The sequence below is a fragment of the Lynx rufus genome, unplaced genomic scaffold (assembly GCF_022079265.1).
Source record: "Lynx rufus isolate CCGP_SWC_20201006 ecotype Redwood Valley unplaced genomic scaffold, mLynRuf1.p SCAF_5, whole genome shotgun sequence".
NCBI classification, from domain to species: Eukaryota; Metazoa; Chordata; class Mammalia; order Carnivora; family Felidae; genus Lynx; species Lynx rufus.
The window spans coordinates 27603523-27620559 of NW_025814867.1; the positions used below are offsets into that span (position 1 = coordinate 27603523).

Consider the following 17037-nt stretch of genomic DNA (forward strand, 5'->3'; position numbering starts at 1 on the left):
TTACAGAAGATAATTTAGGTCGTTTTAAGAGTACATGCTTATAAGACGAAAGCAGCATCGTGAAAGTGCTAATTATCTGTTGACTAATTACAGACTTTTTCAATCTAGTTCTAGAATGCATTATGTTGTTATGCTGTGAACAATGGGAACCTCTTCAGTAAATAACCTTTAAACAACAGGATAAATGCAAATGACATGACAAATTATTGGCCCGATTCAGATGATGGAGAAGAGACTGCACCTGTTGATCCATGGGCGGTACAGGTATCTATTCTACTGCTTCTCTCAGTTGTCACCCAACTGGAGAACGAAAACAAAACAAAAGCCAAGAAGAGAACTGAACTATATACTTAGCATACCCAGTCACATTTCAAATATAAGGTTTTCACAGGTCACATAAAAGAAAACCTTTATTTTACTAAAAAGGATACACAGCACATAACACATATGCTTTACCTCCCTACCCCTTTTCTGCTGTAGGTTTTAGTTAGCAGAAAAAAAATCAAATAAAGGAAAATTCAAGTCAGAAAGAACACAATGTGAGATGTTCCGAATTTCATGAGATTTATCAGAAAATTAGGAAAAACATAAAAATTTATTTAAAGCATTTATACTTGATAAACCAAAAATTCATCAGAAAGCTCAGAGATCCTATTAAATTTAGGAGAATACTGCCCTTGTTTCTCAGTCCATTTCCCCTTAGTATACTTTAAATTCATGAAGGGCAGGGGATCGTGTTTTATTCAACCCCTGTACCCAACCTAGAAAAGTCAGTTATTTTGTTACTGACTATAGCTGTGTCTTAGGAAGAAGGCTAATTCTTTTCCTATATTTTGTCCTATAGTTTCCAAACGTTGTATATAACGGGCATGCCTTAAGATGATGGTGTTAAAAAAGGGGGAGGAGGGGCTTAAAGGTATGACAATCATAGTATCTCACAGAAGAAAATGCATAATTTAATGTTTCCCCACTGCATTTTATAAATCTCTAGAGATAACTGTTATGTGAATTTCATTCCCTTGGTGTATTATGTCAAAAGCATAAATGTCTATCAGTAGACACACAGATTTTACTAGAAATCCATCATGTATTTCCCCACATTGCAGGAAACTGCCGTTGACTGCATGATTCTAGATATATTTGTATAGGTGATAAAACAAAATGCCCACAGGTGAGGAATGCTCTCAACTCCATTCATTCTGAGTCCTTGGAGAACTTCCTCCCAAATTCTCATCACCAAGTTTTTCCCTCGACATGGGCTTCGTCTATCTTTTTTTCCTTGGTATTGCTTTTTCTCCTCCTTGGGAAGCAAATGGTTCCCCCTTCATTCCCAAATCCAAAGACTTTTATAAAAATCAATTTTTATTATGGAAATTTCAAAACTTAGCAGAGAGACAAGTACAATGAATAACCTATGTATCCCATCACCCAGGGCCAAATATTACCAACTCAAGGCTTATTCTGTTTTATCTATTCCCCTCCTCTGTTAATGAATTATTTTGAAACAAATTCCAGGTATCATATCATTTCATCCACAAACATTTTAATATGGATCTCTTTTAAAGATCCTTTTCAAGAACAAAACCACAATACCATTATCACAATCTAAAAAAATTAGTGATTCTTAATATCAAATAACTAGTCAGTATTCAAATTTCTATGGCCTTTTTAAAAATAGAGTTGTCCTCTATCCTTCCTGCTTACCACCTTCCCCTCACTACTCTCAGTCATCATTTCCTCCCTATTTTTCTGCTTCTCTAACACTCTGAGAAGTTTCTTACCTCTTGCTGCTACATGAAACGATGGTCTTAAGAGTCCTGCGGCTGACCCTCATTTTAATATGGTTTAAATCAGGGTTGGCAAACTACAGCCTATAGTGGCCACTTTTGTAAATAAAGTTTTACTGGAACATAGCCATGTACATTTATTTACTTATTGCCTACGGCTGCTATGGAGCTATAATTTGCAACAGAGAACATAATGCTTGTAAACCTCAAAAATTTTAAATCTGGCCCTTTGAGAAAAAGTCTGCTGACTCTTGAACCTATTACTAATAAGCCAGGGTTTCACAAACCTTACCCTCTGGCAAGAATTCTGCTACTATCTCATTCCATACATGTACTGTCCATAACTAATCGGAAGTATCACAGCCATTCAATCATAATGTTTCAGAAACAGAAACTGAACATCTTTCTTCAAGCTATGCTCCTATAGAGACACTAGAGTGACATTCCTAAGACAACAGTCTTTTCACACAAGCTTTCCCCTGCTTTAAAAAGCAAAACAGCAACAACAACAAAAACAAGCAAACTAAACCATAACCTTAGGTGGCTGTCAGTCAGTAACTTCTTTAGCTTAGGGTATATGAGACCTTTTATAACTAGGTCCACTCTACCTTTCAAACACTGCCCATCCTAGTCATAGGAGATTATTCTGTGAATCCCTAAGTATGTCACTCTCTTTCCTGTTTTTGCTCATTCTGCTCCCTCAGCCTCAAATACCCTTCTCACCGCATTGTCTTTCTACTTTTACCAGGAAAAAGAACTGAAAGTGTTCGTCGTCATGTGTTACATCAGCTACAAAGTACTTGATTTTTTTTTTATTAAAAATAATCAAAATCCATACTGTAAGTAGAGGTTTTTGTATCAGAACCATTTCTAAATTGAGTTTTACTTTTCCTCTTTACCTGATTTATGCTGTAAAAAGTTTAAGTGACTTGTACATAATCTCTCAGAAAAAAAATAACTGAGTACTAAATGGAAGAGAGGACTCTTGACTTGTCTCAAGATACCCCAAGATCAGACTATATTTTTATGGAGGTGAGGGTGGGAAAGTAAAGAAATCAACTGATTGAAAACCAGCCTCTCTATGGTTAAACATTCCTATGAATACAGGGAAATGGAGACTCACATCAGGTCCTCACCAAAATCATGACTGGGCTGCTTCTTTATGAAATCGAGCAACTGAGAATAGATTAGAGTAAGATGGTATCTTTACTTGTGAAAAAGTAATGTGAAATATAAAGGCATAATGTCCAAATTAACAATCAAAAGAATCTCTTGTAGGATATAATTTGATATTACTTTCCTATGTTTTCGATTCAAACCACCCAAAAAGCTTTTCTTTTTTCTTTCCTTTTTTTTTAATGAGAGAGAGAGACAAAGAGACTGAGAAAGAGAGAGCCCGAGTTTGTGTGACAGGGACAGAGGGAGAGAGAAAGATAGAGAATCTTCACCCAGTGTGGTACCAGACTCGGGGCTCCATCTCACAACTGGGAGATCGTAACCTGAGCCTAAATCAAGAGTCGGATGCTTAACTGATTGAGCCACCCAGGAGCCCTCCCTCCTCCCGACAAAAGCTTTTAATTAAAACTTTTTTTTACTAGTAAACAAAAAAGGAAAATTTTTAAGAAAATAAATTATATGCACGTAAAAGGCCCTATTAGCTAATTCATGATCTCTATCAGGATTAGCCTTTAATTTATGACAAACTAATAAGGCACAAATGTTTCAATCTTTCATTATAGCTTCTCATTTCAACAAACTCATGCTACTTTCATCTCTGCACATTCCAAGGATAAGGCATCTCTCCGAGGACCCCCATAAACTTTAGGAATCAATTTGTACCTGATTCAGTGTTGTCTAAACCTATTCAATCAGTGCTATACAGCTCCTGAGCCCACAAGGCACAGTGGAATTTTTCAGTTGCTTTATGTTCTATCACATTTAGTTAAAAGCTGGCACCGAACAGCTGTATAGTGGTTACCGTCTAGGATGAGTTTGTGACAGCATGACCCGAAATGTAGAATGTACTGTTTCTGTCTAAAAACCATACACCTCCCGTCAATATCTGGGAACATTTTTATCAACAAGTGACTGCTAGGAGTGCACGGCGTATAGTTTCCTGACTTCAAATCCAGCTTATTCAACAGTACAAAGAACCAAATATGCAGTGACTCCTTTGAGTCCTCTTATAAAAGGGAGCACTTCCTGGCTGTCCTAAATAAACTCAGAAAACCATATTTGCTGTCCTAAGTTCACTGTGTGCTTCTGAAACACACACACACACACACACACACACACACACACCAGCAACAACAACAATAACAACAACAAAACCCAAAAAACAAAAAACCCTCAAATAACTGAATCATTTCATAATATCCTGAAAGGACATAATAGTTTTCTGCAGGTCTTTAGCCATATCAATTTCTTCAATAGATCAGAAGACCATATTGCTGTTTTGTTGAATCTACTGTTAAGTCTTCCTCTTCATTAATATAGGTAAGAGTGAGTTACGCCAAACCATACAGTCTCATGCCCTTACGGTAAACAGCATGAAATCTACACTCAGGCAAGTTAAGCCACCTGCCCAAGGACAAATCCCTGGTAAATGGAAGCATCTGGCCATGCTTTCAACCGAGGTCATACTGCCTCTTGGGAACCAGACTAGAGCAAAAACACAAAAATATCCGGTATGCTGGAGTGTCACAAAACTTTAAAGGCATCCTCATTACTCTGTAAATTCTAGATGTAGCAGGTAGTATGTAATCTTAAAACGACATAGAGTGCTTTGTAAAGCTCCAACTTTGCTATGCAAGTCAATCTTAAGATGGCAATAACTAGATGTATCAGAAAATACTACCACACCAGAATTCCTAATGACTTAATGTTTTTTATTCATTTTAAAAGATATTTCCTACTGAAAAAAATTTTCCCCTAAAATCTGAAGACAAATAAAAAAGCAGTAATATCAACAATAGTGATGGCAGCCAATACTCCTGAGCATTTAATACGTGGCAGGCCTTGAGGTAATAGCTTTCTGTGCATTCTCATTCAATCTTTACAACACGGCTATGAGGCAGTGCTAGAATTATTCTCATGTTGAAGATGAGGCAACGGAGAGGTTGAGAAAGCTGCCCAGGTCACATGGCTAAAGGGAAGCAAAGCCCGTGCTTTTGGCCATTCCCTATTCTGCCTCTCATTAGGCCTTACTTTTGCTGATTTTGAGTAAAAAATGCTATTTCGTATAGTTAAAAGTGAGGTGATAATAGATGACTACTATACAAATTTTTAAAGCAACAAGACAACAAAATATAACCCCAAAACACTACCCACCAAACTCTCCTTTATCTTGAAACACACATTCACTCCGATTTAAGAGGGATTAGTTTTTATAGAGGTTATTTTCTTCTATAGTTTAATCACTCATTTTGAAACTGTTTCATTACTATGCTTAAAAATGTACTGCTTTGAATAATAGTAAAGTAACTTACTAAAAATGAATTAAAATTGAAAATGTACAGGGCTAAACAGCAATTGTATCCTGAAGGCAGCACATGCCTTGTTTTCTCCTCCTAGAGTTCAGAGCAAGCATCCACTAGAAAGAAGAATAACGGACTAGTGGGGAAGGTTTCTGCCAGGATACAGGCAGGCACCCTTCTGACAGTATGCAGGACTGGGCATAGAGCCCAAAGAGTCTTTGCTCTTTTAAGAATCCACCTGGCATTTTAATCACCTTAAGACTTTGAAGGGCAACCATATTTCTGTGTATAATGTGGTATTTTAATGAAAGAACCCAAATTAACCAAATCTCAGTAATGTGCAAAGGTGCTGGACCAGTCACCTAATCTCCCCCACTCCTTTCATTTCTAATACCAAGGATAACATTATCAAGGTAAATGCCTATTTTTCTATTTCAAGGCCAAAGGGCAGTAAGAATTGAAAGAGCAGTGATGAGTTTAAGGGATTAAGATTATGCCCGAAAATATACGGGTTATTGTAATTGGCCCAGACTTGTAAACAGGATTGTTAGATTATCCTTTGTACAGAAAGAAAAAAATCTTTTAAATAGCTGAATGAACTGTTTTCTAACTTCATTCTGGGTTTCAGAATTTAAATAAATAAGTGAACAAATAAGTTCCAGACAAGCAGAAAAAAAAACTTACTGCAGGTTTGTCACTGTCACGATTTAAAGCTTAATAAGGTGCGCCTGGGTGGCTCAGTCGGTTAAGCGTCCAACTTCGGCTCAGGTCATGATCTCACGGTTTGTGGGTTCAAGCCCCGTGTCGGGCTCAGTGCTGACAGCTCGGAGCCTGGAGCCTGCTTTGGATTCTGTGTCTCCCCTCTGTCTGCCCCTCCCCTGCTCACGCTGTGACTCTCTCTCACTCAAAAATAAACATTAAAAATAATAAAGCTTAATAAAACACTTGGCAGGAAAGGGCACCACGCCCACATCATAGAGGTATCAGCACCGTCAGTGTCCCTCTAGTCCTTTCAGACAAGACCTAACCGCTTTTCCCTACAATGTAGAGTGCATTTTTACAGCTTTATTTTTGTTTATTCTTTCATTCTTGTCTAATTTCTTTCCTTTAAAAAAAAAACCCTATAAAATATGACAAGCACCATTAGGATTCACCAGAAAACAATGGGCTAAGCATCATATGTTGAGGACAGAATCAATAGTCACTCTCATCTCACCTACTGTTTATTCAGAGCCATTTCCTTCTCAAAGCTGAGAGTGAAAGAAAGGGAGAACATCTATTAGAAGTTATACTGGAATGTAATCGCTATTATAGAACAGGGATATAAACTTTAAAAGATGCTAGGGCAGGGCGTGAGGAACACATCACTGTACATGCTAGTGTTAAATTTTTACTTAGAATGAATTGCATAAAACTGTCATATTTCAAAGACAGGGCTTTTAACAGCATAGCTGTAAACAGGATAATGAAACTGAAAAATTATTCTGCTAGAATGGTTTAAAAAAATTTTTTTTAATGTTTATCTATTTGTGAAAGAGAGACAGCCAGACAGGCAGAGTGTGAGCGGGGGAGGGGCAGAGAGAGAGGGAGACACAGAATCTGAAGCAGGCTCCAGGCTCTGAGCAGTCAGCACAGAACCCAACGCTGGGCTTGAACTCACGAACCGTGAAATCATGATCTGAGCCAAAGTCACACACTTAACTGACTGAGGCACCCAGGCGCCCCTGCTAGAATGGTTTTATATATTAGATGTAAAAACCTTTCCTATTAATTTAAATTAAATTTAGATTCTCAAGCCCTCTGGATGAAAAATGATTTCTGGTATAAAAGTAAAAATTAAAATGAACTCTGGAAAGTATGTATTTACCTCATATTCCAAAGTGACGCTAGTAAATACTTATTTATACAGAGAATCATACCCAAATTTGGCACAGATAAATACAATGTATCTTTCAATGCAAGCAGATTTTCCAATGCAATTATTAACTGAGAAACATTTAAAAATTTAAGAAAGTCTTCAAGAAGAAGTTACTACTGTTGGTCATGGTCACTTAAAAAAAATGCAGACGATTTCATCCTTGAAGTAGTTTCTATTAACATTGTATTCTCTTATTTTAGGTAGTATTTTGTTTTAAATTTTCTTATCTATCTATCTATCTATCTATCTATCAACAGTGTGAGCAGGTAGAGGGGTGGGAGGGAGCAGGGGGTGGAGGGAGAGGGAGGGAGAGAGAGAGAAAGGGAGAGAAAAGAGAGAGAGAGAATCTTAAAGCAGACTCCATGCTCAGCAGAGAGCCCAATGTGGGGCTCAATCCCATTACCCTGGGATCATGACCTGAGCATAAATCAGGTGCTCAACCAACTGAGCCCTCTTTTCAAATTTAATTTAATTTTAATTTTTTTGTAAAGTAGGCTTCATGCCCCGCAGGGAGCCCAATGAGGGGCCTGAACTCACAACCCTGAGATAAATGCCTGAGCTGATATCAAGAATTGGATGCCCAAGCCACCTAGGCGCCCCAAATTTTCTTAGTTATTCCTAAACTGTGTTTAGTCAAGCAATTAAAATTGAAGGTATAAAGTAAAAAAAATTGAAATACTCAAAATATAAGTACAGATTTAACACTTAAATATAAATATTACAATGTGAGAAAAATGAAGATTTTCAATGAGATTAATTTCAGATTTTTCTTTCCTAATGGAAAGAAGATGATGAAGACCATTAATTACTAAAGAGACCAATTTTCAGTTTTATGTTAACTAAAATGTGAGTTATAAATAGGCCTACTTTTATTGACCCTGTTACTCAAAACTGGATCGATTAAATTTGCTTGCTGTAAAACAGATGTTTATGTGTTATAATTTGAATACAGACTTAGGAAAAGGAAAGGATTAGGATTCCAAGCTGGGTGAAGGAGTAGGAAGGGAATGTGGTTCCACTGGTGAGCCCTTGGCTGTTCTCTAGTCCAGTGTTTCTTAAAGTGTGATCCCTGGACTAGTAGCATCTACTTCAGTAGGTGCTTGTTAGAAATGCAAATTCTCAGGTACTACCCCAGACCTACCAAAAAAGAACTGTGGGGGGGGGGTGGCCTGGAGGGTGGGGTGTCCTGCAATCTGTGTTTAACGAGCCCTCCTGCAGATTCTGAAACCTACTCAAGTGTGACAACCACTGCCCCTGCGTGTAAATCCATATCCTTCATCGTGTGACCTGTGTCACTGTACGATTTTTTTCTAACAGGATTAATAATCAAGAAAAGGGGGTCCAGACATATCAAAACATTTAAAACAGGGGCTGGAAATGGAGGACAAAGAAGCAAATCTCTGGCCGTAAGCAAGACATAGTAAGGGACCGACAGTACTCGTAATCTATTCCCAAAAGATGATGGTTCCATTTATAGTCAACAAGGAGAAGAACATTTTCATTGGCTGTAAAGAACTTCAACTCCGTAAACTGAGAAGCATCAGGAAAAGGAGACAGGATTTAAAAAGGAAAAAGAGGGGCGCCTGGGTGGCGCAGTCGGTTAAGCGTCCGACTTCAGCCAGGTCACGATCTCGCGGTCCGTGAGTTCGAGCCCCGCGTTGGGCTCTGGGCTGATGGCTCGGAGCCTGGAGCCTGTTTCCGATTCTGTGTCTCCCTCTCTCTCTGCCCCCTCCCCCGTTCATGCTCTGTCTCTCTCTGTCCCAAAAATAAATAAATGTTGAAAAAAGAAATTAAAAAAAAAAATAAATAAAAAGGAAAAAGAAAAGCGAGCAGATGCATGTGTGTGTCCTCCATTATCTGTCAAGGGCAAAAGGGAGAGGCAGCAGCCACCAGGACTGCATGCAGCTGAGGATCCAATGCTGCCCCTGGAAGGAATTCAAAACGGCTCCTCGTGAGAAGGACAGAGTCCCACTAATTTACAAACACTCAGAAGCATCTTGAGGCCATAATAACATGCTAGCTACAAGAGTCACTGGAAATATTCAGCAAAAAGCGAAAGTCTTATTTCATCACATCTGAAGTAATACGACGTAAAGACACGCCCACGAGACTAAAGTGCACACTTGTGTGGGGTAACTCTTGCCAGTTACCTGGTGAAAAGTCAAACAGAATCCTGGACTGCAGCACACACAACAGTGAGATCTTCTCAAATGAAGGTCCTCCCTTCTCCAGAGTTGAACGGCAACTACTTTAAATCCCAGGGCTAGTTGTTCCCCCAGCTCTTATCAGCCATCTAGTCTTGAGACTGGCACAAGGATTTACAGTTTTCTAGGTACATGATATTAAAACAGTTTCCTTTTCATTTTATACTCGTAATAAAAAGGATGAAGTTTTAAAACTAACTTTTAAGAAGCCAATGAAACCTGACAGCAGCATATGAAATGAAAGCATTTGCTGAACACAGCCATCTGAAAAGCTGGCTTTAGTCCAAGCTAGTCACAAATCCCAGCACAAGGCACCTGCTAACAAAGGCCTCTGACTTTGTAGGACTTCTCAGAATAGCTCATATGTTCGGTAAACTAGGTAACAGAATTTATGCACTATCAGCTGTGTATATATTAAAAAAATTACTGAGGTACTTTATTATATGTAATAACTCAGAAATTAAAAAGGAAAATCATCTGATTCACGACACACACATCTCCCTAGGTAACGGAAGTTTTACAGCTCCAATATTCTGAGTTCTTGACAAGGAAAGACAGAACAAAGAAAGTTACCAAGTAATTTTAGAGGCCTCAGTAAGTAGGAATGAGTCTGCAACAATCAGGATGCAGGAAAAAAAGGGGGAGAAGTCCATAGTCTCTCTAAAAAGAGGACCCACTGTATTGTCCATCTATCCGGACTCCATTTCTAAATAGCTAATCAAAGGTAAGAGCTGTTTGCTATGGCTCTTACCTGAGTGGAAATAAAGTGCATCTGACTGCATTAAGGAAACTGATGCTGGCACTCATCTGGTTTCCTTGCTTAAAAGCTCTTTGGCTCAGTCACTGTGATTGTCAGACTGTTCCAGAGCACCTGTGGACCACCGTTAATTTTCAAACGGTTCCCAGACCCATTTTTCAAATGACAAAAAAGGCACACAAAAGAAGTAAAATTATCATCTGTGGTGACAGAACAAGAAACAAGAAGAGCCAAGAGCTGATATTTGGAGTTTAGCTTAGCCTAGGTCAGGTGGATTCTACTGACATATACTGAACAATTTCTACACAAACATAGACGGGGGATCAGTTACTTCATTCCATAGTGAAGTAACCTTAACCAAATTTTGAACTGCTGTTTCTCTAAGAGCTAAATGTTTCCTGGAGATCATCCTGCCAGTACCGAACTTAAGTCATCTGACAGTAAGATATGAAAAAACTACAGTACCAGAAATACCATTGCCCAGTCTGAAAATGACTCAAAGTCAGCATTTTTCTGTTAGTGTGACAAATAAGTGTTGATTTCTGCCAAATTAAACCCTTGTTTAAGGGTAAAAAAATATTCTGTTTTTATGGAAGAAGTCTCACTTGTCCAGCACTGAGAGATAACCCCACACTGCTAGAGGTCTAAGGTGTAATACTACTTCTTCCAGCTTTTGATAGGCTTTTATTTTAACACAGTTAACAAAATGTTTTATAGTTACCCTAGGGGAACCTTAAGCAAAACAACCTTCACAAACCATATAAAATGTTTGTAATGTTTCTAATTTAACCATCTCCTAGAGTTGGAAAGAACCACCAATTACTAGATGACACAATCTCAAAAGAACTGCATAGCACTGTTCATTTATATTTCACCATCAAACAGCAGGTAGCCTTTGGTCTTAAAAATAGAAGCGGGCCCAACCCACAAAGAACCTGAGTAATGTGACCTTTCTTTCAGTCTCATTTCCAGAAGCATGTGTCTCAGTTTAAAACCTGTAAGTTGATGTGAACTCTTCACATACAACTAATTCAGTGCAATTTAAAATCCAGTACAATCAGTAACACTATAGAATTACGAATGAGAATAATGGTTACTTAATCTTTACTCATTGACTTGAAAGACTATACTTTCACTTGCTCTGTTATTTTTTAATATGAGAAGAACAAAAGGAAAAGAACCTGTTAAGCAGACCTACGTTTTGGCTGTGACATCCACATACTGTCCAGGGCGAAAGTGAGCAGCATAAAGAGGAGTGCCTTTATGAAAAGAAAACAAACAATATATGAAATGTTGGCCCAGAACAACGTCACTGAACATAAACTACATCTAGAAAGCCTATCAGGTTTCCAAAAAAGTAGAAGATTCTCTTCTGCAATTATAATTATTAGAAACATCAATAATTAAAATTGTTCATCAAACATGTTTTAATTGACTGTCCATGGGCTGAAGAACAATGTGTCCCAGGATGTCGGGCCAACAGATCACGGCTGGCGGATGGGCCTGTGCCTTTACAGAGGCCAACGTGGTACTGGTTGAAATGGGTAATTCACATGACAGACACTGTGTTCTTGCTGGTAAATACATGGGTTTGATGATTTTTTGTTGCTTTGGTAAATAACAATATACTGACTTAAGAAATTTTTCCTATTTCATATAACGAAAATAAAAATAAAAGAATGACTCAAAAAAATGTTCTGGCTGGATCAAATCTTTTTTTAGAGATTTGAGATAAGTTATCCGAAAGTAGGAACTTAAGTGTTTGAACCCAGCTTCATTGTACACTGGATGTGTGATATCTATATATAGCCCATACATATCTATTTTTGGTAGAATGGTCACTGTATCAATAAAATATAGTTATTCTAGCATGCCTGGATCATTTAGAATACTGAAAAATTGCTATTATTGATACCCCTAGTTTTATATACTAACATTTCCAAATCTGGTTGTATGTAAATGGAGTCTTACTTAAAATACACCAGAAAAATGTGTTATTTAAAGGAATTTTGTAAGTGAAAGTCCTTCACATTTTGTTTGCATCAATTTAAAGTTAACACTATGAGAACTATTTAATTTGACAATCTGCAAATACTGCACATTTACCATATGTACAGTTAGAAATACAGAAGTATAAGACATGGTTCCTGACCTTAAGAATTTATTATATAGGTGAAGAATCAACGTTAACATCATCAAATAAGAGACATTTTTCTTAAAAGCAAAACAAAAAAAAGCCATAATCAATGTAATAGGGAATATAATTGAATGCTATTTTTGGCTTATTTAAAACAGGGAGTAAGATTCTATGGGATTTCAGAGGGGTAGTATCCTTTAAAGAAGGACGTAACCTAGATTTGTACGGGCAGAGAAAAACATGAACTAAGAAAAAATAGGAGAGATTAAAACTGACTAAATTTCTAGGAGGTTGAATGACTTGAACTGTTGATACATGACCACTTTTCACCACAAAAACAATTTTAAATGGTTTGAGCTACAACAGAAGTTAATATGAACTTAATTTTTACATTTGTTCCCTTAATTCCATTCACTTTTGCTTTAAACTATAAAACTTGCACTTCAAAAAACTTTTAATTCTAGCTTATATCAAGGCTGATCCTCTGTCATTCCAATTAATAAGGCCTATTGAAATTGTATTTTACTTCATGAAATTCAGTTCAGATATTAAAGTATTAAATCTCAAGACACCCTCTGACTGTCTAATTGTTAGAACTCAAGTTCAAGACATGAGGGAGCTTTTCTGAAGTTCAAAGATGTCAAAATGTTGTTAACTACATAAACCGACATAAACACATTGCCAAACTGTACTTTTTGACATTTGGTAAAGTAAAATACTTTGGAATTTTTAAGTAAGGATAGAGGTGCTATGGTCAGTCACTCTACTGTTTCATATTTTCTCAAATTCTTCTATCTCAACGGGGGTCTAGCTGTTCCTCACTTACTAAAATGCCACCCTACACCGAGTGAACTTCACATTTTAAAAGTTTGTGTATTTAAAAAAATAAAAAATAAAAATAAATAAAAGTTAGTGTATTTATTTGGAGTGACTCTTCCAAATGTAAAACTCTCTGTACAAGTTAAAAACAAAAGCGCTCCTCCCTCTTTAATGGAAAACAAAGAGTTCTCTACAGTTCTTTCTAGTCAAAAAAGAAAATGGCTTGTTTGTCCCCAGTGATTAAATTAGATGCCATTTTGTATTTAAAAATAAATGTTTGGGGCTTTGTATTGTGGATTCAACTTTACCGAAAGGGCTAACATTAAACAAACCACGTATCTGGGTATTTTTGCCTCCCTCCTCTCCCCAACCTCAGGTTACCTGGTTTAATCACAGCATTATCTGTTACACGAAAGATTTTAACTTTCTGTTTTGGTGGCAATCCAAGTTCTTGGTAAAATTCCAATAGAGATGGAGATTTCTAGAGGAAAAGCAGTACACATAAGTAACTCATTAATACTAAAGGTGGAGTTCAATACACAGAGATCTAAACCAAGTTATCAACAAATCATTAAGAGCACACTGTTCCCCTAATGAACAAAGAGCACCACATTCCTCTTATTTGGGGAGGTGGGATTTTTATCTATAATCCATTACACCAAGGATCCACCATGTGCATGGTGGAGCTCATATACACTAAATGGTGAAAGACTTTTCTTCTGTAGGAGAAGAAAGAGTTGTGATCATATGTGAATTCTGACTGGAGACTGTAAGTATCAAGAAACCTAATCCTAAGGCACCTGGGTGGCTCAGTGGGTTAAGCGTCCGACTCTTGATTTTGGCTCTGGTCATGATCTCACAGTCCATGGGATCGAGCCCTACGTCAGGCGCTGTGCTGACAGCATGAAGCCTGCCTGGGATTCTCTCTCTCCCCCTCTCTCTGCCCCTCCTTGTGTGTGCATGTGTACTCTCTCAAAATTAATTAAAAAAAAAAAAAAAACTTTAAAACACAAAAAACAAAAAACCCAAAACTTTCTCTTGACCACACAGCCTCCTTTAGCTAATCTTTCCATTCCCCCTTACAATCTCCTTGAAAGACTTTTGCTGAATCTACATTCTATCTTTCCATTCTCTCAAACCCACTTTAATTAGATACTTGCAGCCCCTAATACTCAATGCAAAGCGCTTGTCAAGGTCACCAACCATCTCCATGTGGTCAAACACACCAGTCAATACTCATCTTATTGGCTCTATCAGCAATGCTTGGCACAGGTGACCACTTTCTCCTTGAGGCTGTCACTCTCTGTTCTTTCACACACTAAAAACCCCACATTTCTAACTTCAATTGCAAATTCTATTCTGAACTGCAAATTCATTCATCCAAATGCCAACTCACTATCTCACTTCGATGTCATACAGCAACTCAAATCTGACATGTCTAAAATTGAACTCAACTTCCCCCCAGAAGCCTGCTTTCCTCTGATCTTCCAAATCTCAACAAAGGGCAACTCCATACTTCTGTTGTTTGGACCCAAAATCTTGTGATTACCTTTGACTCTTTTCTTTCTCACGTCCCAAGCCCCACTGATCAGCAGTTCCTGTAGACTCTAAAAATACAGTCCACGTGTGCCTGGGTGGCTGAGTCAGTTAAGGGTCTGACTCCTGACTTCAGCTCAGGTCATGATCTCACAGGTCCTGGGATTAAGCCCTATGACAGTGTCCTCACCGTCACAGTGTGGAGACTGCTTGGGATTCTCTCTCTCTCCCTCTGCCCCTCCCCTGCTCACGCTCTCTCTCTCTCAAACAAAAGAGAAAAAAATACAGCCCACATCAACTACTCCTCCCCCGCACCCCAATCCACCATCTTTTTCCTGGATTATTTCCATAGCCTCCTAGTCAGTCTCCAAACATCCACACTCCTGGCTCCACGCTCTGTTCTCTAGTCACAGGCTGGCATGACCCTTTTAAAACTCAAGCTAACTCATGTCTCCACAATGGTTTCCATCTCATGCAGAATCAATCCTAAATCCTTAACATGGTTTACAAGGTTCTGTACATTCTGTCCTTATCTACTACTCTCCTCCTGGCCACCCTGCTTCAGGTACAATGCATTCCTCCTAACCAGTCCAAGAACACATTAAACAATGGCCTCAGGTACTTTGCACATACTGTCCCCCCTGCCTGAAATGCTTTCCTGCCAGATTTTTTCCAGGCCTTGCTCCCTCAATTTATTCAGGCCTCTACCCAAATATTAACTTACCTTTCGTGATTATTCTGTCTAAAATAGCACCACTTTGTCACTCACAATCCTCTCAACCTACTTTATTAGTCTTAGAAGCACTTCTATAGCCATTTTTTATTGTTTACCTTCTATGCTACAGCCTCCCTGTTTCACCCCCAAGCCCACCAAAATGTAAGCTTTGAGAACAGAAACTTTAGTTGCTGCTACACCCCCAGCTCCTGGTAGGTGCTGCTGCCTGTTTTTCCCTTCACCCTTGCCCTTTTTTCTGTTACGGTAAATATCCTTGAATAAAAAATATCTTTGAATGGAAAACTTCATGGATACCTCATTTCCTTAAAATGAGGTCCTGGGTCTTTTTTTTTAATTCTTAAGACTCTCGATATAGATTGCTGGAAGACTTACCAGAAGAGTTGTACCACTTTACACTTTCTGGTGTGAAGAGTACCTCTTTCATGCGACTATAACCAACATAGGCGTATCTATCTTTCTGATGCTCTCTCCCCTTCAACTTCCTCTCTCATCACAAAAGAAACACCTGCAGCCCAACAAGCCATAGTACTCTATGTATGCTTACCTATGTCTGCTTACGCCAGTCCCTTGGCCTGTAATTCTTCTCCACCTCTGTACCTCCAAAGCATGTTAAAAATCTGTTAAATATATGTCTAGTCCCAGCTCCAGTGATATTTCCTGTCTAGATTCCTGCCTGGGCCGCCTTGCCAGAGCAGACTACTTCCTTGTCTGTTATCTCTAGACCTTGCATACATCTCAATTATTATTCATGTTACCTTACATTTACCAGTGAATGTTTGCCTGTCTGCTGGAGCACATGGGTGGCGAGCCGTTTTATTCATCTGTATCTGTAACTTTAGAGCTAAGCACAGTGGCAAGTCAGACACTGCAGAAGTGAGCTAAATGAATGGTGAAGACACAAGAGATGGAGGACAGACATCCGTCTAGACGTGAAGTCCTGGTTTGTCTCTCCAGGTCACCCCACCTTTGCACACTTGCTGCTGCATCTGTTCTTGGCACACAATATTACTGTGTTTACAATGCTATCTTCGAGTCTAGTTATTTAAAAAATTGCAGGCCTAAAATAAACATTACAGCTTATTCTGAGGATGAGCAAATCTTCAGGAAACTATATTATGAAACCAAACCAAGAGTAATTTTGTAATTAAAAAAGCAAGCACAGCAGCAACTGAAAAACCCTAGCCAACTCAAGAGGATGCTGATGATGTACGGATAATCAAGCATCACTGCACACCCAATCCACTGGAGTATCTGCACAACCAGACTTAATTGTAGAATACGTGAATATGCAGCAAACTGCAGTTCCTTGATTTCAGTTTAAAATGTGGACTGTTAGGGCCACCCTGTAACACTGAGAAGGTTGCCCTTGATAGACATGAAATTGGGTGGCACTGGCCCATAAGTATAGAATGTTAATTTTTGGGTCAGCCCACAAACCCTAGAGCCCTCTAGTGGAACCATGCAACAGATGCTGAGAAGCCCTGCTTTGGATGCCTACAAGATTGTTCTGTACTTCAGTGTTCCCTCAAGAGGCTATCCTTTCCTCCTTTCCTCCAAAACAATGATGACATAAGTTCATCCCAGTCATTCTCTATAGTTTCACCTCCCACATGCTCAAATCCAACACTCATATTCAACAACACACTTATCAAGTCCCCTACTTTTCA

General features: G+C 38.5%; 1 protein-coding gene across 1 annotated transcript in view; it reads right to left on the reverse strand.

Annotated features, from left to right (window-relative positions):
• Positions 1 to 17037, reverse strand: part of MRPL3 (mitochondrial ribosomal protein L3) — a 51922-nt gene that overhangs the window by 20054 nt on the left and 14831 nt on the right. Inside the window, exons 5-6 of the mRNA XM_047099836.1 lie at positions 13480 to 13579; positions 11341 to 11401 (exon numbers count right to left, since the gene is read on the reverse strand). Of these exons, the coding sequence (XP_046955792.1) occupies positions 11341 to 11401; positions 13480 to 13579 (161 nt within the window). The remainder of the gene's footprint in view (positions 1 to 11340; positions 11402 to 13479; positions 13580 to 17037) is intronic.